Source organism: Melanotaenia boesemani, chromosome 5, assembly GCF_017639745.1.
Source record: "Melanotaenia boesemani isolate fMelBoe1 chromosome 5, fMelBoe1.pri, whole genome shotgun sequence".
Lineage (NCBI taxonomy): Eukaryota > Metazoa > Chordata > Actinopteri > Atheriniformes > Melanotaeniidae > Melanotaenia > Melanotaenia boesemani.
In genome coordinates this window covers 14,969,665-14,997,164 of record NC_055686.1, presented here as the reverse complement: position 1 = coordinate 14,997,164, position 27,500 = coordinate 14,969,665, and the positions used below count along the sequence as shown (strand labels likewise).

The window sequence follows — 27,500 nt, the reverse complement described above, 5'->3', positions numbered from 1 at the left end:
AATATGTCAGTCTGTGAGGAATGAATGTCTACATTATACAAGTTTAACTTTTTGAATGAAATTACTGAAATAAATCAACTTTTTCATGATATTGTAATTTTATGACGAGCACCTGTAAAATGCTACGCCACGCAGGTCGGAACAAAACCGTGGCGCAGCCGCAATGTGCCGCACACGGACCCGATATAAAGCCAGGGTAAGTCGCTTTGGATGAAAGCATTAGCTACGATAGATAGATAGATAGATAGATAGATAGATAGATAGATAGATAGATAGATAGATAGATAGATAGATAGATAGATAGATAGATGTACTTTATTCATCCCAAGTTGGGAAATTTAGGTGTTGCAGCGGTACAGTCATTTAGCAGTTGTGCTTCTAAAGGTAGCAAAATAAAAAACAGTATAAAAAATTTCAATATCTACAAAAGACTTATACAAGGAGGTATTTAGCTATACACAGTAAGAAGTGAGAATAGCCAGCAAATAATATATTGCAGTGCAATGATTAGTAGTGTGGTGTGCGAAATTGAGCTTGTCTGTGCAAAATTAACCAGTTACACACAAGATTACCCAATTACATACTTGACAGTTGTTTTCAATGACACAAGATGAGGAGTTTAACTGTGCAAGGTTGATCCAGTCAGTGCAAAAATTCACCAGTTACAACAGTCACTCATATTGTTATCTCTGAGACCATGATGATGAGTTAAACAGTCTTATTGCGTGTGGCAGGAAAGATTTCCTGAAGCGGTCCTTGAGACAGCGAAGCCTTTTGGAAAAGGAGCTCCGCTGTCTGTCCAGCACAGGGTGGAGAGGGTGGTCCAGGTTATCCAAGATAGATAACAGTTTGTTCAGTGTCCTCCTCTCCACCACTGCTTCTAAAGTGTCCTGTCTGCAGCCAATGACAGAGCCAGCCTTCCTGATCAGTTTGTTCAGTCTGTTGGTGTCACTGGCTGCAATGCTGCCCCCCCCAGCAGACCACAGATGAAAACAGGGCACCGGCCACAACAGACTGGTAAAAGATTTCCAGCATCTTGCTGCACACGTTGAACGACCGCAGCTTCCTCAGGAAGTAGAGTCTGCTGCAGGCCTTCTTGTACACAGCTGTGCTGTTGGTCTTCCAACTCAGTCTGTTATCGATAGTCACTCCCAGGTATTTATATTCCTCAGCCGTGTCCACATCACTACCCAGGATGCAGAGGGGCTGTGGAGCTGATCCCTTCTTCCTGAAGTCTAACACCATCTCTTTGGTCTTGTCCACATTAAGCAGCAGGTGATTCTTACCCGCCCACTCCACAAATCCGTCCACCAGCCCCCTATACTCCTCCTCCCGTCCACCACTTATACACCCAACAACTGCAGAGTCGTCAGAAAATTTCTGAAGGTGACATGACTGAGTTGTACTGAAAGTCTGTGGTGTATAAGGTGAACAGGAATGGAGAGAGCACAGTGCCCTGCGGGGCTTCTACATCACTCATCACCACATCAGACAGGACACCGCCCAGCCGGACAAACTGCGGCCTGTCTGTCAGGTGATCAGCGATCCAGGAGACAGAGGACCCGCCGACACCCATCAGCCGCAGCTTCCCACTCAGTAAAGAAGGCTGGATGGTGTTGAAGGCACTGGAGAAATCAAAGAATGTGACTCTCACAATGCCTCCACTACCATCCAGGTGCGTGTGAGCTCGCTGCAGCAGATAGATGACAGCATCATCCACCCCCACACGTGGCCGGTAGGCAAACTGCAGAGGGTCGAGAGAAGGTTTCACCAGCGGCCTCAGGTGGGCCAACACCAGCCTCTCCAGCACCTTCATCACATGTGATGTAAGGGCAACTGGACGGTAATCACTGAGGCCAGATGGAGATGACTTCTTAGGAACAGGAACCAGGCAGGAGGTCTTCCAAAGTTGTGGCACCTTCTCCAGGCTGAGGCTCAGATTGAAGAGGTGCTGGAGAACTACAGACAGCTGGCTGGCACAAGTCCTCAGTATCCTGGGGCTGATACCGTCCGGGCCAGCGGCCTTGTGTCTGTTCACTCTCTCCATCTGTCTCCTCACCTGCCAGGCTGTTACAGTCAAGCCAGGGGAATGGGTTGGGGCGGGGGGAGGTGTTATGGGTTGAAGTCCAGTCTGATCCAGTGGGCTCACTGTAGGGGGGGGGGAGCAGTGGAGCAGTTGGAAGAGGAGGGGGGAGGTGTGGGATGGCTGGGGTAGGGGCAGAGGAGACGGGCAGTCTGAGAGCTAAACCTGTTGAAAAAGGTGTTAAGCTCGTTAGCTCTCTTCCTATTACCATCAGTCAGTCTGCCTCTCCCCCCACATCCTGTGATCTCCTTCATTCCAGACCACACCTCCCTCATGTTGTTCTTCTGGAGTTTGGCCTCCAGCTTCCTCTTGTAAGAGTCCTTACACTCCCTCAACTTGTCCCTTAGTTGGTGCTGCACCCTCATCAGCTCCTCCCTGTCTCCAGACAGTTACTGCAATGTAATAAACTAAACAAAAGTTCCCAGCAACTATTTGGTTGTCCCTGTGTTGTCTGAACTCAGATAAATCTTTTACGTTTCTTTCAGCTAATGATAACATCCTTCATAAAAGTTTCTTTGATATTACAAAGGACTTTACTTATTACTTATTGTTTTAATTTACTGAAAAATATGTGGTTGTTTCTTTTTCTTTTCTCTACCATTTTAACTGCCTAAATATGCATGCACACACACACACATGCACACACATATAGGAGAGGCAACATTCTCTTACTGAACAAAAGCAAAATAAAAAAGAAAACATTCATTTTTAGGTTTTGTTTTCCAGATGCAACAGATAGGTTTTTTGATATTGTAACTTTTAATTGTTTTTTTTTTCTTTTTGTGTTTTTAATGCTAGTTTTATTAATAAAGTTTAATCTTTAACGTTGAACAAATATAATCCATTAACAAATGGAGAATTATATTGCCTGCAACACTTTAGGGATGTTTGCAGTTTTTAGAAACAGTCATTAGTAACCTGAATAACAAGAAAACTGTTTCATGTGTGGATGAGGAGTTGTCAGGTGTCCTTTGTTCTTTTTAAGTCAACTAGAGGTTTGGTTTATCAGACACCCAGGAAGTGTAGCTCCAGCTTTTTGATGCAGCTAATGGAGATGATAAAGATAAGTGAAGATATTTTGTACTTTTTGTTTGAATGTTAGCAAGAATATTTAAAATAATAAGCAATTTTTCATTAAATTCATGCACAAATAGACACAAGAGCAGAGCTTGTGAGATAGCTAAACTAGATAAAACAAAGACCTTACTGTTTTGTGCCAACAAACAGCATTAAGAATGTGGTTTGTCTGGGTAGTTCCCAGTTCACTGGCATGAGCACATGCTGGTGAAGCAAACATGTACATTTGGAAACAGTTTCTGCATATCAAAATAAACTAAAACCAACAACCAAATTCTTGTTTTACATTAATTTATTTATCAACATACTGATTTGTGCACTAGTTTTGACAGCATATGTAACCTGGGGGACAATAATCACAGAGCCTGTCATACTTGGCAAGTTTTCGAAACTTTATGTAACCTGCATCTGACTCCTAGCATGAAGTGTAATGTAAAATGCTTTCGCTACAACCTTGAACCAGTTTATCTAGTTTAACGAAGCTTAAGTCAGTGGTTGCGGTTGTGGTTACATTTATATTTTTTTACATAATGGGCAAATAATCTAAAACTATCTCCCATAAAAAACCAAACATCAAATCAAAGTTACATCAAACTTAAGTAGAAAGCTGTTGAAATTGGTTAGTCGTAAGGAAGGTTTGATTAGTACAGTCTGCTGTAACATATAATGGAAATGGAAATACTTATTTTCTACTATAATTTGCAAATAAATTCATAAAAAAATCAGACAATGTGATTTTATGGATTTTTTTTTCTTATTTTGTCTCTCATAGTTGAGGTAACCTATGATGAAAATCACTGGCCTCTCTCATCTTTTTAAGTAAGAGAACTTTCACAATTGGTGCCTGACTAAATACTTTTTTGCCCCACTGTAAATAGGTCTTCAAAGTACAAACAGAAACTTCAAATTAAAACAGGAACCAACTCAACGACAACAAAGAAGGGATAAGACAAGACAGAGGGAATTTCGCAATAACAATAATTTCTAAAGATCTGTATGCCTTGTCGGACTGGTTTTTGGCCTTTTTTGGGGCCTTAATTATCAGCTGATGGTGGTGACAACATACAAAAAATGAATATAGCATGTGGAAAATAAGACAAGACTATCTTAACCTGCTTATAGCAGATAGAATAAAAGTTAATGTCAGTGTTACTGAGATTTTGTTTGAACCAGCTGCAGATGATTGATTGTAAACTGAAGAACTTCAGCCTCATTTAGACGTGATGATGGACCTGCTGCTGGGTCTGAAACTGAGAACCATGTGGTTCATGATGTTAATCTTTACCAAAACTGATGTTACAACGTTAAAGTGGTGCTAAAAGGTTCAGTATATATGATTGTTATGCATCTAACGACTCTGCTTCTGTCTGGAGGGGGCTCAGGCAGATCACCAACTACAAGCCAAGAGCTCCCCCCGCTGCTAACGATCGACGTCTTGCCAACAACCTCAACGACTTCTACTGCCGCTTTGAAGACCACCTGGACAGCTCTCACACCTCCCCCCACCACACCTCACACCGGCTCCAGCCTACCAGCCCCTCCCCCACCACCACCACCACAATAGAGACTGTACACCTCTCACCATTACAGTGCCCCCTCCCCACATCCCCCCCACCATCACCTCTCTCTGTCCTTGAAAGAGATGTAAATAGGCTCTTCAAGAGACAGAACCCCCGCAAAGCTGCTGGGCCAGACTCCGTGTCTCCAGCCTGCCTGAAGCACTGTGCAGACCAGCTGTCTCCTCTGTTCACGGACATCTTCTTTTTTTTTTTTTTTTTTTTTTTTTTTTTTTTTTATATTATTTATATTATGTTCACGGACATCTTCAACATCTCACTGGAGACATGCCATGTACCAGCATGTTTCAAGGCATCCACTATCATCCCAGTCCCCAAGAAACCAGGACCCACAGGACTGAATGACTACAGACCCGTCGCCCTGACCTCTGTGGTCATGAAATCCTTTGAGCGCCTGGTTCTGTCCCACCTCAAATCCATCACGGACTCACTCCTGGACCCCCTACAGTTTGCCTACAGAGCCAACAGGTCTGTAGACGATGCTGTAAATCTGGCCACTCACTTCATCCTCCAGCACCTGGACTCTGCAGGATCCTACGTCAGGATCCTGTTTGTGGATTTCAGCTCCGCATTTAACACGATCGTCCCGGCTCGTCTGCAGGACAAGCTTTCACAACTCAACGTGCCCGACACCACTTGCAGGTGGATCACAGACTTCCTGTCGGACAGGAAGCAGCGCGTGAGACTGGGAAGCCACACTTCGGACTCCAGGACGATCAGCACCGGCTCCCCGCAAGGCTGTGTTCTTTCTCCCCTGCTCTTCTCTCTGTACATGAACAGTTGCACCTCCAGTCACCAGTCTGTCAAGCTCCTGAAGTTTGCAGATGACACCACCCTCATTGGACTCATCTCTGGTGGGGATGAGTCTGCTTATAGATGGGAGATTGACCGTCTGATGGCTTGGTGCAGCGAGAACAGCCTGGAGCTCAATGCTTCCAAAACAGTAGAGATGATTACGGACTTCAGGAAGAGCACAGCCCCCCCCCCTCCCCTGTCATCCTGCGTGGCTCCCCAGTGGACACTGTGGAGTCCTTCCGCTTCCTGGGCACCATCATCTCCCAGGACCTCAGATGGGAGCTGAACATCAGCTCCCTCATCAAGAAGGCTCAGCAGAGGATGTACTTCCTGAGGCAGCTGAAGAAGTTCAATCTACCACGGACAATGCTGGTCCACTTCTACACTGCCATCGTGGAGTCCATCCTCACCTCCTCCATCACCGTCTGGTACGCTGCTTCCTCTGCCAAGGACAGGTGCAGACTGCAGCGTATCATATGTTCTGCAGAAAAGGTGATTGGCTGCAGCCTTCCTTCTCTCCCAGAACTCTACTCCTCCAGAACCCTGAGGAGAGCAGGGAGGATAGCAGCTGACCCCTCCCACCCTGGACACCATCTGTTTGATCCTCTCCCCTCTGGCCGGAGGCTGCGGTCTATCAGAACCAGAACCTCCCGCCACAAAAACAGTTTCTTCCCCTCTGCCATCAGGCTTTGGAACTCACCTAAAGACTTACCTGACTGACAACGCATTAACACACTCCCCCTTCATTGGTCACTTCAATTTGTACATTTTTATTTTTATACTACAGACTGCACATTTCATTTAATGTAAATACACTACTTTACTCTTATTTATTTTTATGTACATAATTTTTATTTCCACTCTTATATAGTTTTTCAGTCTTAATGTTATATGTTCAGTTGGCTTGTTCATATCTTTATGGTTCATATTTATCTATTTATATGTAGGCACCGTCAAATCACAACAAATTCCTTGTAATGAAAGTTACTTGGCAATAAATCTGATTCTGATTCTGATTCTGATTCTGATCATAGTCAGACTGTTCCCAGTAAGGCAGTTCCCAGTTAGACGGTTCCCAGTCAAACAGCAGCTTCAATACAAAACATGACTCAGTGACACTTATTGGAGAAAAAATTTCAACATAATTTTTTTTATGGTCCGTATTTATATAGCGCTTTACTGTACCCGGAGTGATACCCAAAGCGCTTTACGTTATACATCACATTCACCCATTCACACACACATTCACACACTGATAGCGGAAGCTGCCATGCAAGGCGTTCTACAACGACCCATCAGGAGCAATTAGGGGTTCGGTATCTTGCCCAAGGACACCTCGACATGAACTTGACTTGGCCGAGGATCGAACGGGCAACCCTCGGGTTACAAGAAAGCCGCTCTACCTTGTCAAGCTACGCATGCCCCTTTTAAACATATTTGTTGGAGCAAATTTCCAACAATCACTTATAATAATGTCTTACTGTAAATATAAATATATATGAGTAAAGTCTGAGTATATGACTTTTAATATGCTGGATTTTTAAAGCAAACCTCCAAATTCATGTAAGAGATCAAAATGATATCACCTGACTGTTTTTACCACAATAACCTGATATTCACTTAGAAGTTTTTTCCTAACTTAAATTAGATTATAAATTCTCTTTTTGCATGTTTCACTTTTTTTTGACAACTCACAAAAGAGGACTTTTTTTAGAAAGTGTTAGGAAAATTCCTCACATGAACGACAGATACTCAGATCGATGAGAAGACACAGCTGTTTACTGCGATCACAGAAGTTCAAACATAAAAGAAGACAAGTTAAAGCACAGGCCAGCAAACAATGTTAGAACTGAAGTCCACTCTCAGGACACATCCTTATATAGCCCATCCACCTAAAGAAGAAACAGTCCTGCAAAAACAGTCCTGATCACAATCTTAAATGGTTAGCTGTGTCTTCACAGATGGTCACTATCTCATCAATACAAGATTTTTCCATCAGAAAGTCTGGAGGCTGGATTTTTAAAGTAAACCTCTAAATTCACATAAGATCAAAATGATGTCACCTGACTGCATTTACCACAATAATCTGATATTCAATAGGAAGTATTGTCTAACTTAAATATATATGAATTTATACAATTGATTTAATAATAATAAATACTTTGTTTCACTTTTGGTTGACAACAAAGAGGAGAATTATTTTTTTTTCACAAAGTCTATTAGAACCATATTACAATTATTATTATTTATAGTATTTATTGTTTCAGTTTCAGTAGCAGTTGTTTGTAAGCAGCAGTAACAGTTGGGTTAGCAAAGGGAAGCAGATGGAACATGATGCTGCTCATTTCATAAACATAGCAGGTCTTAATAAAATAAAATCTGAGTAACAGGGGGCCTGGGCCCCTGTAGAGCCCTATGTCTAGCTACGCCCCTGCCCTCACAGTCTTTGTAGGCATAACTTATTTATCACGAAAGTTTTTTTTCAGGTTCAACAGATAGATCCCAAATAAACTCAACTGTCAGCAATGTGGCTGATATCTATTACTGCATATCTGAACGAAACAGGAAGCCGTAGTTTTAAGATTCCTCCTGTTTTTAAACATCAACACAAAAACTTAAATCTAGCAGCAGGCAGACGTAAAGCACTTCCCCAAAAGCCAGTAACATTGCTCCATATACAGGATCCACCAGCTTTACATTTTCTCCCTCTGACATTACCTAGATGGTACCATAGTACCTGCCTGCAGCACCAAAGGACTCAGAGTAACGTCTGTCTCCGCCCTAGCAGCACCTGTCCTCCTCCTCTCCGCTTTAGTTCGCCTCATCATCTCTGCTTCTGTGTTATAGTAGATTCTCTAAAGTTTAATGAAGTTTGTTGTCTTCACATACACATCAAACTGCGCATTGTTGCTGTTTGTAGGGCTTAAAATATCTCCACTCATCGCTGCATGTCAGACTGATCACTGAGCAGTGAATGAACCGCGCTGCTGCAATGCATCTTTTTCACATTTGTCTACAGGCAGAAGAAGATGTAGTTCCTACCTATCCTGAAAGTTTAGTTATATAAATGCTGGTACAAGATGAATAGATATTTCACTATTGATCCGCATATCACTCTATGTATTCTTCTCAGATACTCAGATGAAATCGTAGGCCTGTTCCCACTTATTTATTTGTTTCACAGGGACATCGGCCCAAGAGTAATGCGGCCCACCGGGAATCCTCCCGAACCTCCTGATTAGCCGGCATTGCTCTTGATGTGTATTTCAGCGTGAGAAATTGGAGCGTGAGAAGTAACTCAAATGCACGAGCCTCACTGCCAGTGCGTGAGAGTTGGCAGCCCTACAGCAACAACCCATCTGAGCACCTCCCACCAATACCGCTTCTCTCCTTCCACCAGTTTGGTGTTCACATTCCCGCTCCCAGTGGCTGATGAAGTAAAGCTAGCATACTGTTGCAGTGCTCTGAGCTTTCTCGTGGTCATGCACACGTTCGGGACGTTTCCAGTCAGAAAAAACACTAATTAACTGGGTTTTCTTTGATGCAAATAACATGCAAGGGAAACAAAAAATAGTACCTGTAGATGGTGAAAAGGTGATCCAGTCTTGAGAGACTTTTTTCCTTATTTGGAAGATGACAGCACATTAGATCATTTGTGAGGTAGCGTGCTTTACCGCCCAAGCCCCCATCACGGGTTGAAGTAGGATATTTGCTTGCCTTGTTGTGAAAGACAGTAGATCCACAATTAATAAGGACAGCAGCTGCATTTTCATTGACTGTCCCCCACAAAGCAGGGTCACAGACCTGATAAATCCACTGCGAGTCGGCGTCGCCATTGCTGCAACTAGCCTCAGGCTCTGTTGTAGGGCTAACGGCTGGGACGATGTTTTGATTTCAGAGGTGGGGGGACAAAAGTATTTTTTATAAAACTAATCTTTCAGCTCACTGTGGTTTCTAGTAGTTCTAGTAGTGCTACTTTTAAGCTTAATGTTCCCTTTTTTGGTTTGAATGGTTGTAAAGCATGTACCTAAACATCATCACCCAATTCTGTTTTTCACCTTGTTAGTCAACATCACAACAACTCAGTACCACCAATTTTACACTTATTTATGGAATTTACATAGTACCACCCAATGGTGGACAGGTCAAACTGTCACCACAGGTGGGAAGAAATTTAATAAAATTCATTATTCTGTGGAAGTATTCAAGTATTAAATTTTATTTTAAATAAGTGTAACACAGAACCATTGACTTTTTTTTTTTTCTTTTTTCTTTTTGTAAAAGAAAAGTGAACAGCAAGACCACAGAAGGGTCAACATAATGAACTCAACCGAAGTTTCCAAACACATGAGGTCTGCGATGGTTGGCAGAGATAAATTCCCAGCAGAGTTTCTTCCTGTTCGAGGCATCAACTCTTTCTTGATGTATGTGACAAAATGCCACATTGTTAAGACGTTTCTGCCTCATTTAGTTGCGATGCCAGGTCTTTACCTCCCCACTGCCCTAAGACTCTCAGCTTCAACAACAGGCTCACAAGGACCTCCACCTGATCAGTAAGACCTCTGACTTCAGGCAGCATGCCTTTCAGGATGTCTGATGTTTGAACTTCCAAAGCTCTGATACAGATTATCATTACTCTAACATTTGTCACAATGCTTAATGTCAAGACTAACATATGTTAATTCTTTCAACCTCACCTCTGAGCCTCCAGCCTCTTCTCCTCCATCTCCTCCAGGTTCTCCTACTTTCCCTCCTCCAGCCTCTTTTCCTCCATCTTCTCCAGCTTCTCCTACTCTCCCTCCTCCAGTGTTTCCTCCTGCATCTCTACTATCCATCACCTGACAAAAATATATTGGTGCATTACATGAACAGTGGGACAATGTGGGGTCATCAATTTTGATGACAGTGTTATAGAGGAAATACTTATATTCACAATTATCATTAGTTTGGATGTATAAAAATCACATTTGTATATATTGTATTTTTTCCTTTTTGATCATAACAATAATAATAATAATAGCAATAACAATATTAATAATGATGATGATGACAACACATTTTATTCATCATCACTTCCCATAAAAGAATATATTTTACAAGAGTATTGTAAGCTTTGTAAATGATGAGGAGGATCTAAAAGTGGATATGCTGCTTTATGGAGCCAGTGAAATTGTTGCAGGATGGGTGTAATGCATTTCTTTGAGTAACTTACACTTTGACTTTTAAAGAAGTCTCTTATATCCACTTTTCTTTTTTTAGACATCTTGGCTGCGCCTAATTACCAAACACACATACACACATGGACACAAATTTCCAAACATTAATGTAAATTAAACTTCTTATATTACAATCCTTCCAGCTGACATGGCAGAACAAACGCAGAATTTACAGCAGCATATTAACAAGGACTCCTGACCGCAGACTAGCTTACTGCAAGCAAGGTGGAGTGACAGCGGCCAATCACATAAGAAACGGCAGAACCAATGGAGGAGCTTGTGGGCGGTCTAAACTAAGGGAAACAGGCTTGAGCAGCCATTTTCTTCTTGATCCTAGTGCTTGACCTGTCTCTGGTTACTATAGCAAAACATTGTTTTTGGACAGTAAAAAGTGCAGGGGACCAAAACAGCCTTGTGCAAAAGTGCAGGGGACATGTCCCCAGATCTGGACCCGCCGGCTAAGCTTCCACGTCTTCTTCTATGACTTCATCCTCATTTTCCTTCCTGAATTTGACGAAGAGCGTGTCTATAGAAGGTACACTTCTTAATTATCATGTCTCCCTCTCCTCCTTTTCTCGCTTTTGCTTTAAAAACAACCACTTTTCTTATTCTCATGCATTCTCCAGTTCCGCCAGTTCAACGCTGGTTGATTTAAAGATGGTGGCTAGGGGGCAGGGCCATGGGGCAGGTTACCATGATTTCTACAATTGCACCCCACCAATCAAATAATTCTGTTAAGGTTAAAAATTGTATCGACATGCTTCTTATCGGCTGGCTCCCAAATCTAAAACTTAAAGCCTTTTTTTTCTTCTTCTTCTTAAAACTGTTCATGTGGGCCCCACGTGGGCCCCTGGGCCCGTTGGATAATCCGGCCTTGGTTGTACCATTAGTTAGTACACTTGTGAAAGAGTATAGTGTGTCTAATTAAAGATGTACTAAGTAAACATGCATAAACCATCTTTATTTCAAATTTTAGGTACACAATGCTCAAAGTGAGTGTATGTTATGCAAATGCATTTTCAAGTTTTAATACTTTTTCTATTAACATTTAAACAATTTGTTTAAAAAAAGAAACACTGACCCCTACAAAAGGATAATCTGTTCACACAGTAAAAATGGACATTTAGTATCTCCACCTTTTTGTATTATACTGGAGGCTTAAAGTACTGGAATAAAACTAATAAAATGCTTTTATATTAATTAAATTTAACTTTTTTTTCCCCACAAAAAGGCCTATTTTAAAATTTTTGAAATTTTTTTCCAAAATTTAACAGGACAACAGACACTGTATTGAAACCAAAACATGTCATGGGGGAACTTAAAATATGATGATTTAAAAACAAATTTAAAAACGGGGGGTGAACAAAGAAGCAATGGCAACATGGTTGATGTTACACAAGGACCCCTCTCGGAGACAGAAGATAGATTGACACACTTTATTTAACATTCACAAACAGGAGGAATTGCCTTAATGCCTTTAGAAACGCTGACAGAATCCAAGGAACCACAGATAAGGGAAGGGTGAGAGGAAAAGTCCATGCAGGAATGAATTAGGTCCAACAGGGACTGACAGTGGAGCTAGAGTTTATAAAGCCAAGTACTGGAATTGGAAACAGGTGCAGGTGATGAGACTACAGGACTGCACGTAAGGAGTGAGTGAATAGATTGGACACAGGTGTGACTGATTCAGGCAGGGAACTGACTGTGGGAATAAAGGGAAGGAGGGTGACTGCAGCAGAGTCAACCAGACTGCGCAAAACCCATATGAGAGGTTTCTAAAAACCAACTGGGAATCGAACTCCCACACCATGCCAAAACACAAGACCAAACAGCCTAAACAAAGTTGTCACACATTTATTAATGTGACAGTACCCTACCCCTGGCTACAGTAGCCTGGAAGGGACACCTGACTACCAGCTACATTCTATAATGCTGTAACTCAGTTACGTTTTAGGAGAAACAACTAATTCTACCTAATTCCATTATTTAAAGTAAAATACCTAGTTGTTAATCCAGAAAACAATGAAATGTAATGATCGAACAACACAGAGTAATATTACATGTTCATCAACAGCAGGTTCAACAGACATACTTTGTCCATTGAAAACTAGTTTAAACACCATGGGTGTGTCTCAAACCGCGCACTTCTATACTTCGAACACTACATTTAAGTGCTTAGTGCGCTGACACAGAAATTTCAGTAAAAACTCAGTGCACTGAAAGTACCCGGATGCTGCCCTAAACTCGGCCAAAAATCTAGTGCGAAACGATGGACACTACATGCACTAAGCAGACGCCATCTTGCTGACGTAGCGGAAGGGGAGGGACTTTCAACCAGTTTTTCAGAGCTGGCAGCCACTGACTCAGCAGTACCGAAGCAGGCTGAGGGTATTTTCTACTGAAGTATGAAGATATTTGATCATAATTCTAATATAAACTGCAGCATGCTTCTTATCTCTTCTATCTCTGATCACAGTTATGGATCTGGGTGCTCATTTATAAAACTCTGCGTAGGATTCCTACTAAAAGTGGACGTCCGCCAAGAATCCAGAGTTTGCGTAAGCAACAAAATATTCTGATTTATAAAACCGTGCGTGCGCACAGGTGCAAGCAATTTTCCCTTTATAAATCACACTCTGCCTGAAAGCTTGCGCAAGTGAATTCTGCTGCTAGCCCGCCCCCTACACGCCCACATTCTACTATAAATGGTCAATGCAAAGCACCTCATGGACATTTCTGCATATAAATGAACCAGCTGATCTCTGCTATTTAAACCTAAATCATGGCAACCGAAAAGACGAGGAAGCGTAATTTTACGGAGACGGAGGTGGAGGTACTTGTTGGTGAGGTGGAGGCTCGCAAAAACATATTATTTGGCGGCCTCGGTAGTGGCATCAGCAACAAACGGAAAACAGAAGAGTGGCAACACGTTGTTGCAGCTGTCAATAGTGTGGGGGTGACGGAGAGGTCCGTGCCAGACATTAAAAAAAAGTGGTCGGATCTCAAGGTGGAAGCAAAGAGGCCGATGGCTCGCTCCACAACAGAGCGCGCACGAACGTGGACGGAATTGAAGCGCGCCTCCTCTGCGCTTTGCGGGTTCGCAAAAGGCGTGAGGAGCCAGCGTCTCAGGGGATAGCCACTGTCACCTGCAGGTTATGGAGATTAATTCAGAACAGAGACTTTGTTGAGATTTCCACAGTGTATGTTGATACTTACCGAGAAGCCACCCATCCCGCGAAGCACCTGCCTGCAGTCTATTCCCTACACTGCTGTGTGCCAGGATGAATGAATCATGGGTTGACCCAGGCCACCGTGCCACTAAATTTGTCAGAAGCAAGTTTGAGTCGGAAATGACTTGCACGTTAACTGAATGCACATTTTTTCGGTTAACGTAGACAAACTCATTCTGACTTGGAGCCCTTATAGCAACGTGAGTGCAGTCAATCGCGCCGATTACATTTGGGAAACAAGTTGATGCTGCAAATTGCCTTTTAATGTTGGCCTGTTCCCCTACAGTGTATGGAAACTTTATGTATCGACTGCTCATTTTAATAATGCCATCCAAAACGGCAGGCATTACATTACTCAGCGATGGCTGAGATATTCCAGACCTAAAATGGAATGTAACAACTTATTGAAACCCACTGAGTGTTGGGCTGGAACATGTCAGCTTAGATTAAATTAAAATTACCTGTCGGCTAATTCCCGCTGGAAAGAGCCGGTTGCCAGAATCCCGAGAGTTGTCAGCACCTGCATATGCGCGGGTATGGCATGGTTCCGGCGGGTTGATCGCTCCAACACTGGGCCCAACTCAGCACATAGATTTAAGAGCACTGCTCTAGGAAATCTAAATCGGCATATCAGCCAGTCATCATCGTTGGCCAGGAAATCTTGATGGTCTCTAAAAACTCTCTCCATCCTGATCCTGCCGTTTGCGTAATCTTCAAGGAGTGCCAGCGCATCCATTGTGAAGTTCTGCATTACGCACGGTCGTAATTCACCTATTTATGTTTACTCAGTAATTACACTCATTACTACACACCTTGTCACAATTAGGCTTCTGTGAACAAATGAGTGCATTTGCTTTACGATCAAAACAAGTAAGACCATACTGCACTGACAACATTAAATTCCTATGGGGTGCCTATAAGTCGGCTACAGGTATGATTTCAGGAACGCATCTATATTTCAGGCTTCTGTGTTTATGATTCTATGGCACTAGTGTCGGATATGATGGCATGATGGCATGCATGAATGAAGGTGAAGTTCATCACCTCACCAGCAGCACCGCCAGTTTCCCGTCTCCAAAATGTTTCAGAGTTTACGTACCGGTACGCACATTTTCCCGCCACGTTAGTTTTTATAAATCAGAAACTTTCCGTAGAAAGTCACTTACGCCGCTTTTTGTGCGTAAGCAAGCTTTATAAATGAGCACCCAGATCATTTGTTGAAGGCTGCAGTAGAGTTAGCAACGTAAATGTTAGCAGTTTTATAGCCGATTTCGCGGATCTAGATGGGCTATAAGTGTTAAAAAAAGATTAATGCTATAGGTTCCATATGTTTATTCATGATTGTTGAACCTCCAGATTAAGCACTGCGGGGTCTCTGGCATAAACGAAATGATCCTTTATCTGAAAACTGATTAGGAAACACCGCTGGTTAGAGAACCGGCCCTTTTCGATGGTACCGCTGACGAAGCCGTAGCTGATTGTACATCACTTTAGATAAGCGTCTGCAAAGTACCCATAAAGTACATGATAATGTTTGCTTTTATATAACCTGCCATTCTGTGTTCACCATAGGTCACTGTGGCATCAAACTACCGAGCCAGGAGTGGCACTGAGGCATTTACCACCCGCGGGCTAGGATGCTGCTGTGGAGAAGAGGAGGCAGCAAGAGAGAAATGTTTTAATAAAACTTTTAAATAAAATGTTTTCTGCATCCCTTTTTTAGCGTCTTCATTACTGCATTTCATATTTTAAATGATGATTTCTAGTATAATCGGTTTCCTGTTGCCAGACGTGAACAGTATCAGTGTAAACACCAATGAAAACACATGTGTAATGTAAAATACTTTAATTCAGTGAAGATATCTTTGCTTATTTAAAAGCTGTTTTTTAGTGTTTTAAATTGCACTTTATACTAACAGGTATGGGGGAGACATGCAAAGACACATGAACAAGTGCTGATGGCTTGTATTGTTATCAACTGAGATAGATAAATACAGTGGAGGCCACGGTTCTTTGTTTCACTAATGAAGCCTTTTAAAAGGCATTTAATAGTATAAAAGTATGATGACATGCAAACACGTATTGTGACGGTTTTGCTCAGGTGTATCACAAACCAAATTTTATTTATTTATTTTTCCGGGGTGCCAGCCAGGTCTTTCTCCTGACATTTATAATTTACCTGAGACCTAATAACCACTCCACAAGGGATGTTCATAAATAGTTCATACAAACACCCCGTTAGCAAAGATAAAGAAACATACCCAACACCAGTTCATAATGACACTGTACATTTATACATATAGCAACCAAGCAAACAACAAAAAAAATAATACCATGGCAATCGTACAGCTCAAAATAGTTTAATCAAAAAAATGAAACCCCCCAAAAAAAACAAAACAAAAAACCAAAAAAATGAATAATAGTTCAGTTCAGTTCAGTTCAGTTCAAGCCATCAAAAATTAGAAAAACGAAAAAGAGGGGGAAAACCATCATTTCAATTCGGCCTCTGAATAAATCAGTTCCACCTTGTAAGGCCTAGTTCAATCCAGTTTCAACACAATCTAACGAAAAGGCGCTGTAAACTCCACTCCGGGTTTTCCAGTTAGTCCCACGGCGGGGCACCAAAACAAGGCCTAGTTCAATCCAGGTCCCAACCAAATTTAACGAAAAAACACTGTAAACTCCACTCCGGGTTTTCCAGTTAGTCCCGCGGCGGGGCACCAAAACAAGGAAACGACGGATGTCCGAGGGCAATCTCTCCTCGGCAACACACAAGCAAGCAGAAAGGGAAAAGGACAACACCAGACTGGGACTCACGACACCGGTCCTCCACTCCAGCATCCAGGAAGAATAAAGAACAACTCCATCCGGCGAGTCCGTTGACTGTCGCGCTGCCCAAGAGCAAGCCTCCAAATGCTCCTCCCGTGCTGAACTCGTCCGCCCTCGATCACACCTGCCACCGCTCTCTCTGTCTCTCTCTCTCTTCCCTCTCACTCTCCGACTGTCCGACTCCTCCCCTTCAGGTAAATGCTGTCCCATTTTTATAACTTTTTGGTCCAGCCTCTCAAGGCAAAAATAAAATTCTACTGGCTGATTTCAGGCAGGGTGGAGCAGTGAAGCAGGTGTGTTTAATCAGAGACAAACATATAACAAGGCAGACGATCAGGCTGTCACAGTATGTTAACGTGATTTTTGATTTTGGAAGAAAAAAAAGGTATATTAACGGAGCGGCACTGCTAAGCTGGTACGTCATTACCAGTGAGTGCAAAACGTTAGTGCTCAATTTGGATCAGGACTTATCCACGATAGTGTGCACTACAGAAGGTAGTGCTTAGTGCGCACTATGCACTACCTTCCAGTGCACTCATGTAAGTGTGCGGTTTGAGACACACTCCATGACACAGTTCAATCCCATTAACAACAAACATGACATTGCCACAGTGCACAGTCCACTAGCAGGAATGTGGTTTGCTGGTAAACGATTCCTGTGATTAACTTTGAGCTAGTGAATCACAAGAAACAATCACAGTTAAAGGATCTGTATAGCGAACCAGTACCTGCTACTCACTCTGGCTTCAAGCACTAAAGAACAGTTTGTTAGCTGGTTTAACTGACTGAAAGATAGTAACAGTGCTGGGCTGGTTGGAGTGTTCAAATCCCTGTTGTGAGTCCGGTTAGAACTCCAAAGAATGAGTCGGCTTTACTTATGCAGGGTTTATTAAACCAACTGAGTTCTTTTTCTAACTTCGCTCGGTGTTTCACTATGGGAAATCGCCTTGGCGTGACCAACTACGGAAGCTCCAATGACATCACGTCTGTCAGTGACAGACCGGTCAAGCCGTGCTCGGGGCTCCGCCCCCTCATATTAACACGGCCGACCGACCCCTCCTACTCATTCTCGCTTTCTTCCCGTGAGAAACTACTTGCTCCCTCAGCGCGTTCCAGGCTACAGGGTTAGCTGCTTAACAGTTCACAGGCGTCCCGTCAAGGAGTACGTTGCCGAACGCAGTTTCACCCTAGTCAGGATTGTGCCGAGTAAGTACTTCGTAGGAAGTAATCTGTTTAGCTGCGCAGTAAAGAGCAGTGTCCGCGTCAGGGCGAGCTGTTCCCGCGGTGAGCCGGTGTAATTGCTCGGTGCACTAGCGTGTATCTGTGTAGCTAAGGCTAACGCGTCAAGGCGAGCTGAAGTGGTTGCAGTTCGGTGACATTAACTTGCTACCGGGACTGTTTACTCGAGTTAAGCTAACGTGTCACGACGAGCTAACTCGTACAGCTGCTGATAGCTAGGTTTTAGCATTGCTGCTAGCGTCAGCGTGGATACAGGCTAACGTGTTGTGACGAGTCTAGTCCTTTAACCTGTCGTGTCCCCTTTCCTTTAGTATGTCTACGGCTGTCACCCCCGCCAAAGGGTCGGAGCCCAAGGCCAAGGAGGTTGTATCCCGCCCGTGTCCCGCGTCATGCGGTTCGACCATCTCGGGCAGGGACCCTCACCCGATGTGCATAGCGTGCATGGGCCCTAAACACGCCCAGGCTTCGCTGGCTGACCCACAATCATGTTCTCACTGTGCTTCAATGCCTGAGAAAATTTTGGAAAGGAGGTTGAGAGTAGCTGTGGCTAACAGTCAGGACCCCTGTCTGGCAGCCGCCACTCCCAAGCCCGACGTCCATCAGCCGCGAGTCTCTACGAGCTGGGCGGACTTGATGGACACTGAATCCCCGGTTATGCCCCCGCTGTTCGACGACCTAGATCAGGGGGTGCTGGGGGACGAGGACGCAGAGTGCGATGCTGACTCTGACCTCCTCGACATGGTGGATATGGAGGAAGAAGAGGAGGACGATTCTTTTCCACCCCAACAGTCGAGGCCACCTAGCGGTGCCGAGGCTGCTCCACCCATGGACAGCGACTTGTATGAAGTCTGTAAGCGTGCTGCTGCCAAACTGGGAATTGCATGGCCTGCAGCCCAGGGTGCAGAGGGGGCGGAGCGGGACCTGTATGATGGTAAGAGGCTCCCGCCAGCTCAGCCTCCACCTAAACAGCTCTTACCAGCGGTGCCAGCCTGTATGAAGGAGATGAGCCGTTACTGGCCATCCCCTTTCAAGAGCAAGCTCCCAACCAAGGGCTGTTCCAAGCTGGAGATTCAGGGGATGAGTGAGCTGGGTCTGGCCGAACCCCCAGCGGTGGAGCCTTCAGTGGCATACCACCTACATCCTAATCGCAGGTCAGTTTCAGCCTCATCCAGCGTTTCTCTGCCCAGTAAATCAGATCGCCTCACCGCATCTATTTACCAGAGGATGTATAAGTATGCAGCTCAGTCAGTGTGCTCCCTCAACGCTGTCACACTTCTGTCAGCGTACCAGGCTGAGATTTTGGAGGAGATGGGTCGCCAGCTGGATTCCCAGACCCCCAACCCCCTCCTTTGGGATGAAATATGCGTGGTGAATGATCTCCTCCTACGCTCCTCCAGGGGAGCAGTGCAGGGATGTGGCCGCATCATGGGGCTAGCAGTCACAGGTGAGAGAGCCCTGTGGCTGAATTTGTCTGGTTTAAGTGATTCTCAGAAGGCTGAGATCATGGATGCAGCATATGACCCCACCAAAGGTCTTTTTGGCCCTGCGCTGGAGAGGATGAAGGAAACCAGCACGCGCAGGAAGCAGGAGGGAGAAGCTTTTGACCTCTGCTTACCGCGCAAACCCCAGCCTCGCCCTCCTCAGCCTCCCAGTGCTGGCTTTGCAGCATCAGCAATGAGGAGGAAACCCAGCAGCACCAGGATGCAGAAGCCTGGGCCAGCACAGCAGACAGGCCACCAGCCCAAGGCAGAGAGCTCTAAGCCTTGGGGAAAACACTCCTTTGCAGCAGTGGCTGCCAGGAACAGGCCATCTTCCCACCCCGGGGAGGGGAAGAAGAAGCGTGCAACCTAGCACAGCCTCCTCAACCTTTTCTTCCTCCACCCAAAAGAAGGAGGGAGGAACACAGTCCCTTGGTTCTAAGTTTGGAGGCTCCCATTGTTCCCAGTTCTTCAGGAGCCCTCCTTCAGTCTCTCTCCTCACAAATGATGGGAGTGAAGACTCAAGGGCAGGTTACACAGTGTCACCAAGCACTCATTCAGTGTCACCAAATGTCTCCAAGGTTTCTGTTAGTGCCACCAAACACTTTACAGCACCTTTGTTCTCATTCAGGGGAAAAAGAACGATTAAAGAATGCATTCCTGCATCCAAGCAAGTTGCTGAGGGCAGAATGCTCCCCAAAAATAAAAAACACAAAAATAATCGAACTGAAGAGGGAACCCCGCCTGGGTCCGCTGTCCCCAGAAGGGGGAGCTCACGCTCCTCCGGCGGAGAGCTCTCGCCGTCGCGGAGTGATAACGTCACTCGAGTGCGACGACATGGGACCTCTGGCTTCTCGGGTGGAGAGGTGGCGCGCATGCGCAGTTCACTCTTGGGTGTTGTCAACGGTTGCCAAGGGTTACAGACTGCAGTTTGCTATGAAACCACCCAAATTCAACGGTGTGTTAGCTTCAGTAGCGAACGGAGCGTCGGCTCATGTTCTGGAAGAAGAGATTGTGTCGTTATTAAACAAACACGCAATCAGAGTGGTTCCGAGCGAGGAAATACATCAGGGCTTTTATTCCCGGTACTTCCTCATTCCAAAGAAGGGAGGCTCATCCCTGCGGCCAATTCTGGACCTCCGTGTATTGAACAAACACTTAAGAAAATACACGTTCAGAATGCTAACACACAAAGTGCTCTGCCGCTCGATTCGTCCAAACGACTGGTTTGTGACGATCGATTTAGCAGACGCGTATTTTCATATTGCCATTTATCCAGCACACAGGAAATTCCTCAGGTTCGCCTATCAAGGGGCGGCCTACGAGTTTCAGACAATCCCTTTCGGCCTTTCGTTAGCTCCGAGGGTATTCAGCAAGTGTGTAGAAGCAGCGCTGTTTCCTCTGAGGAACAGCGGCATCAGGATATTTTCGTACATAGACGACTATCTCATTTGCTCTCACTCTCGGGAACAGGTGATCAAAGATTCCGTTACGGTGCTGGATCACCTCACAGACCTCGGTTTCAGAATAAACGAGGCAAAGAGTCGCCTGGAGCCGGCACAATGCACAGAGTATTTGGGGCTCAGTATAAACTCCCTCTCGTATCGCGTCAGGCTGTCGGAGGCGAGGGTGACGGCATTCAGTCAGTGTCTCGCGCTTTTTCAGCTGGGGAAAGCAGTGAGTTTCAGACTATGCCTTCGGCTTCTCGGACTCATGGCGTCCGTGATATTTGTGGTGCGGCTGGGGCTGCTTATGATGAGGGATTTTCAGCAATGGGTGGCATCTCTGCATCTGAGCTCTCAGCGTCATCTGCGCCGCAGAGTGAGGATAACGGCGCAGTGCATTATGGCACTCCGGCCGTGGAGAGACCCGACGATATTAACGTCTGGCGTACCTCTGGGGGCGGTGTCGTCCAGGGTAACCATGACGACGGACGCTTCTCTTTCGGGGTGGGGTGCGGCGCTTCTGGGCAGGACAGCCAACGGCGTGTGGCCCCAGCGGATGGCGCAACTTCACATAAATGTACTGGAGATGCATGCAGTGTTTTTGGCACTCAGACATTTTCTGCCCCATCTTTACGGCCGTCATGTCTTAGTGAAGACAGACAACTCCACTGTGGTAGCTTATATCAACCGCCAGGGAGGCACACGGTCTCTGCAGCTGCACAGGTTAGCTCAGAAGTTAATTGTGTGGAGCAGTTCAAGGTTCCTGTCTCTCAGAGCAACCCATGTAGCAGGGATTCTGAACAGGGGAGCGGACCTATTGTCCAGGGGGAACCCGCTGTATGGAGAGTGGAGGCTCCACCCACAGGTGGTAGCACAGATTTGGCGGAGATACGGCCAGGCAGACGTAGATCTCTTCGCCTCTCAAGAAAACACTCACTGCCCACTGTTCTTCTCTCTGTCGGACGTGAGCGCACCTCTGGGCGTCGACGTGCTGGCCCACCAGTGGCCAGATGTTCTGCTGTATGCCTTTCCGCCTCTCAGCCTGATTTCTCCGACTCTGGCCAGAGTGCGGGAGCAGGGGCTAACACTGATTTTGGTGGCTCCTCGGTGGCCGTCCAAACACTGGATAGCAGAGATAATACAGCTTCTGGCAGACGAACCATGGCCACTCCCCATACGCAGGGATCTTCTCTCCCAGGCTCGGGGCGAGATTTATCACCCTCACCCGGACCGGCTGTCTCTTTGGGCCTGGCCAGTGAGAGGTGGAACCTGAATGCTGCGGGCCTGCCTCCAGAGGTCATTGACACTATTCAGAATGCTAGGGCTTCCTCCACCCGCTCCCTTTACAGTGGTAAATGGCGGATTTTTGAGGATTGGTGCCAGCCTAGGGGCATTATCCCGTTTCAGTGTTCAGTGGTGGCATTGCTCTGTTTCCTACAGGAATTGTTGGATAAAGGAAAGGCTTTCTCCACAATTAAGGTTTATTTGGCAGCAATTTCAGCTTGTCATGTGGGTTTCGGTGATAAGTCGGCGGGGCAGCACCCTTTGGTGTGCCGCTTCATGAAGGGGGCCCGCCGCAAGCTCCCAGTGTCTTGGCCACTGGTGCCATTGTGGGATTTGTCGCTGGTGCTGGACGCCCTTTCTAACCACCCTTTCGAGCCCATTGGGGCAATAGGGTTGAAATTTCTTTCAATTAAGACAGCTTTGCTTCTGGCTCTGACCACTGCAAAGCGGGTGAGTGACTTACAGGCTCTGTCAGTCCATCCTTCTTGTTTGCAGTTAGCCCCGGGGCGGGCTAAGGTGCACTTACAACCTAATCCGGCGTTCGTGCCTAAGGTGATGGGGCATTCTTACAGATGTCCGTCTGTGGAGCTGTTGGCTTTTCACCCTCCACCGTTTTCTTCGGAGGAGGACGAGCGGCTTCATACCCTGTGCCCTGTGCGGGCTCTGGGGGTATATGTGGATAGGACAGCTGGGTTCAGGAGAACCGATCAGTTGTTTGTGTCTTGGGCCACTCCTCATAAGGGTAAACCGTTGTCTCGTCAGAGACTGTCACACTGGATAGTGGAGGCCATTTCTGTTGCTTACAGATGTAAGGGCTCCCAGCCTCCTCTGGGGGTGAGAGCCCACTCTACTAGAAGCATGGCTTCATCGTGGGCCCTGTTCAGAGGAGTGTCAGTTCGGGACATTTGCACAGCAGCAAGTTGGGCAACACCTCACACGTTTGTGCGTTTTTATAGGCTCAATGTTGTTCGTCAGTCACTGTCTCACGCTGTGCTGGAGGCAGGTGTTGCTGATCTAGGGTAAAGGTCTCTCTTTACTCATTAAAGTTCACGGCGTCAGGGAGCTGATGCAATTCGGGAGTGGGCTATATCTCCCATAGTGAAACACCGAGCGAAGTTAGAAAAAGAACGTAGGGTTACTTGCGTAACTCCTGGTTCTTTGATAACAGAGTGAGGTGTTTCACCAACATTTCCCTCCTTGCAGGGCACGGAAAGAAACCTGCTTAGAATGAGTAGGAGGGGTCGGTCGGCCGTGTTAATATGAGGGGGCGGAGCCCCGAGCACGGCTTGACCGGTCTGTCACTGACAGACGTGATGTCATTGGAGCTTCCGTAGTTGGTCACGCCAAGGCGATTTCCCATGTTGCTGATCTAGGGTAAAGGTCTCTCTTTACTCATTAAAGTTCACGGCGTCAGGGAGCTGATGCAATTCGGGAGTGGGCTATATCTCCCATAGTGAAACACCTCACTCTGTTATCAAAGAACCAGGAGTTACGCAAGTAACCCTACGTTTTACAGTCTGTCCCTTATACACACTGGAGGTCTTGGTTGTGTGGTTTGGATTTCACGCACACATATCCAAGTGAGGTTACCAACAAACTGTAAACTAAGACTTAAAGAAAAGTCACACTAAACTTAGGGCGGTAAAACTCCTCTTGTAGTCTCCTCTCTCTCTCCACTCTGGCCTGACAAGCTGCTCATGAGTAGTCTAGGCTCCGCCCCTTAAAGGGCCAGAATGTCAGTCCTTTAGGCAGCCTTTTCCACAGCCGCCCCCATATTCACCTGTGAATATGAACAACTAAAAGGGGCTGACTGAAGGGTGATTAAGTGTCCTTAGGCAGAGCGGGCAGGCTGACAAGTCTAGCTACTGGACGGATGTAGGTTCTCCCCTTCACAGTTACTTCGACTGATCTGATCCGTGTGTCTGATCCAGAGAAAACCTGCAAGACTTTACCCACAGGCCACAGGGCCCGTGGTAGCTGGTTGTCCACAATCATGACCACGTCTCCCACTTGTAGACTGGCTGATTCAGTCCGCCACTTCTGGCGTGCTTGTAGTCCAGGCAGGTAGTATCTCAGGAAATGTTGCCAGAAATGGTCAGCCAGTATTTGGCTATGCCTCCATCTCCTCTGCCCGAGAGTGTCCGGGCCTTCATAGACAACTTGGGGCATTGAGGCATCCCGCCGCCCCATGAGGAGACAGTTGGGTGTAACGGGGTCAGGATCCGCTACTTCTGATGAGGTGTAGCCTAGGGGCTTGGAATTGAGCATCCCCTCAATCTCGATCAGAACGGTAATTAACACCTCCTCAGTGACTGTTTGGGCCCCAATACTGACACAGAGAGCCGTCTTTAGTGACCGGATTTCCCGCTCCCAGCACCCTCCGAAGTGCGGGGATCCAGGGGGGTTGAAGGCAAACTGGATTTGCTGGCAAGCTAGCTGCTCTTTGAGTTTTGGGTGAAGTTCTTGGAATGTCTCCTGTAGCTCGCGTTCTCCTCCTCGAAAGTTTGTCCCCTGGTCACAGAGTATCTCCTTGGGTTTCCCGTGCCTAGCTATAAAGCGTCTTAGGGCCATCAGAAACGCATCCGTGTCCATCCTGGGGATCAGGTCAAGATGAACTGCTCGGGTAGTGAGGCACTTAAACAATATTCCCCACCTTTTCTCATGCCTGCGTCCGATCTTGATTGTGTATGGTCCAAAGCAGTCTACACCTGTGGAATAGAATGCCGGTTTGAAGAGGCGCAGTCTGGCTGAAGGGAGGTCTGCCATCCGGGGTGGATTCGGGTGACCTTTCCACTTTCTGCACTCAGCACAGGATCTTTGATGGCGGCGTACAGCCTCCCTTCCACGTAGCACCCAGTATCTCCTTCTGATTTCAGCAAACACCCTTTCTGGTCCTGGATGCTGGAGCTTCTCATCATAATCCTGAATGAGGAGTCGGGTCAGAGAGTGTCCGGGATCAAGAACAATGGGGTGCACCTCATCTCCAGCCAGAGCAGGACTACGGTGAAGGCGGCCTCCAACTCGGATGAGCTCTGTGTTCTCATCATACTCAGGTGCAAGTAGTAGAAGGCGACTGGATTTGGCAACTGGTTTGCCAGCTTTTAACTGGGTGACTTCCTCCGGGAATGACTCGTTTTGGGCTTGTTGTAGGGCTTGGTATTCAGCAGCAGCATAGGAATCAGCAGTGAGAGAGTGGTTAGCCTCAGCCGCCCCGTGAAGCTGATATGCAGTGGCCTTTAGGAAACTGTCCCATGTCTGGAACTGTGATGGATCTGGAACAGTAGAACTGGACATCGTTAGCCCAATAACATGTCTTCTCAACTCACCTTCAGAATCGCTCTGGGGTGGAGGTGGCAGATCTGGCCAGTCACTCTGAGCTAGTTTCAGGAATGCCGGCCCAGCACTCCATCTACTGCCTTGGCTAATCTCTTGGAGTGTGAGGCCACGAGTGATGTCGTCTGCCGGATTGTCTCGGGAGGGCACATATCTCCATGTGGTAGCTTCAGTCAGCTCTTGTATTTCCGCCACCCGAGTGCCCACGAAGACCTTATATCTGCAGGAGTCCGATCCCAACCAGGTCAAAACTGTGGCCGAGTCAGACCACAAAGTACAATGACGAATGGGAAGGGTTAACTCAGTGCTGATAACCTTGTAGAGCTGGGCACCTGTTAAAGCAGCACACAACTCTAAACGTGGGATAGATTGCTGCTTCTTGGGGGCAACACGAGACCGAGCAGCAAGGAAGGCGACCTCAATTTCTCCCTCTGGACTCTCTGTCCTTAGGTAGGCAACTGATCCATATGCCTGTTCAGAGGCGTCACAGAATACATGAATGTCCCGTGTGCAGCTGGTTTGGTCCAGGATGGGGCTTGTGTAGCACCTAGGCATTGTTACCTCATGCAAGTGTTCCAACTCTGCTTCCCATTCATGCCACTTCTGCAGGAGTTCCGTGGGGAGTTGTGGGTCATCCCAATCTCTGTTCTTCTCCCACAGATGGCGCACAATCACTTTGGCTCGGGTGGTATAAGGCACTACATAGCCAAGAGGGTCGTACTGGCTAGCTAAAACTCTATAGATGTTCCTCATAGTAGCCACTGAGCAATCAACATGTCTGTGTTTGTAAGTGAGGGTGTCCGACTTACAATTCCAGTGCAGTCCGAGGGCTGGCTCTTGGAGGTCGGGCACACTTTGACTGAGCCACAACTCACAACTTGACGATCTGAGGTCTGGAGGAAGATGATCGATGACGCCTGCCTTGTTGCTTGCCCACTGCCTCAGTTCGAATCCCCCATCAGCCAGAAGGTGGCGGAGTTTGTCAACAAGACTCTTAGCGGCTACTGGGCAGTTGAGACTCTGCAAACAATTGTCCACATAGAGGGATTTGTTGATGACAACCCGCACATCTTCTCCTGGCTGACTGTGGTCGGTGACATGTTTCTGCAGAGCAAACGTTGCGCAGCAAGGGCTGCAAGTGGTTCCAAACGGAAGTACATGCCACTCATAAACGGCAGGGGGGTCTTCTCGCTTCATGTCCCACCACACGAACCGTAGCAGGTGTCGATCTGCAGGTAGGAGCCTCACCTGGTGGAACATACCTCGTATATCGCTGCTGCAAGCCACAGCATGTTCCCTGAAGCGTAGCAGTACAGCTAGTAGCGGAGGGCCGAGAGTGGGACCTGGTAAAAGGAGCTGGTTGAGGTTATGGCCATGGTATTGGAATGAGCAGTTGTACACTACCCGATTCTTCTCATTGTGTTGGACCATATGGTGGGGTATATACCAAGCTTCAGGGCTGTTCTCCACTTGGTAGTCCGACAACTTCTTTACATAACCAGCCTTTACAAGCTTCTCAATCTCCCCCTGATAGGCAGCAGCTTGTTCTGGGGATTTGCTTAAGCGCTTCTCTGTCCCTCGCAGGAGTGGCAACACTGCTTCCGGAGTGGCTTTAAGTACAGGCATGTTCTTGACCCGAAGGAGGGGTGTGGCGTAACGCTCAGTGCCATCGACATTAACTCTTACTGTCTGTTCTTGAAGGAGTTTAACAGCTTCCTGGTCCTGTCGTGACCTGACCGCTAACATTTCACTGCGGTAAGGGAGTACATCCATCTGCCATAACTTCTCTACACATGAAAGCAGCTCTGTGTGTGACGGTGCAGACGTGAAGAGACAGTAACTTGCGTTAGGACTGGACGTAATGGCTTGGGCTGGTCCCTGTAAGGTCCAGCCGAGGAGTGTCTTTACAGCTGC

At 46.3% G+C, this 27,500-nt stretch overlaps 2 protein-coding genes across 2 annotated transcripts; one reads left to right on the top strand and one right to left on the bottom strand.

Moving 5' to 3' along the window:
* Positions 1 to 13,047: 13,047 nt before the first annotated feature.
* LOC121639650 (putative nuclease HARBI1) lies at positions 13,048 to 15,060 on the bottom strand. The gene is made up of 4 exons (XM_041985034.1): positions 14,440 to 15,060; positions 13,965 to 14,359; positions 13,787 to 13,894; positions 13,048 to 13,648 (listed from the first exon to the last, which is right to left on the bottom strand). Exons 1-4 carry the CDS (start codon positions 14,727 to 14,729, stop codon positions 13,524 to 13,526), a joined length of 918 nt encoding a protein of 305 aa, XP_041840968.1. The 5' UTR covers positions 14,730 to 15,060; the 3' UTR covers positions 13,048 to 13,523.
* A 3,298-nt stretch (positions 15,061 to 18,358) lies between these two features.
* On the top strand, positions 18,359 to 22,386 carry LOC121639256. Its single transcript, XM_041984416.1, has 2 exons — positions 18,359 to 19,761; positions 19,833 to 22,386. Exons 1-2 carry the CDS (start codon positions 18,359 to 18,361, stop codon positions 22,240 to 22,242), a joined length of 3,813 nt encoding a protein of 1,270 aa, XP_041840350.1. The 3' UTR covers positions 22,243 to 22,386.
* The last annotated feature ends 5,114 nt before the right edge of the window (positions 22,387 to 27,500 follow it).

Bases quoted from the DNA above. Each gene is read 5' to 3' on its own strand.
- LOC121639650 (XM_041985034.1), bottom strand. From the start codon at position 14,729: ATGCAGAACTTCACAATGGATGCGCTGGCACTCCTTGAAGATTACGCA. The intron at 14,360-14,439 runs GTAATTTTAATT...ATTCCATTTTAG, and splicing joins CAGCGGGAATTAGCCGACAG to GTCTGGAATATCTCAGCCAT. The intron at 13,895-13,964 runs GTAAGTATCAAC...CATAACCTGCAG, and splicing joins GCGGGATGGGTGGCTTCTCG to GTGACAGTGGCTATCCCCTG.
- LOC121639256 (XM_041984416.1), top strand. From the start codon at position 18,359: ATGTCTACGGCTGTCACCCCCGCCAAAGGGTCGGAGCCCAAGGCCAAG. The intron at 19,762-19,832 runs GCCAGCACAGCA...ACTCCTTTGCAG, and splicing joins ACCAGGATGCAGAAGCCTGG to CAGTGGCTGCCAGGAACAGG.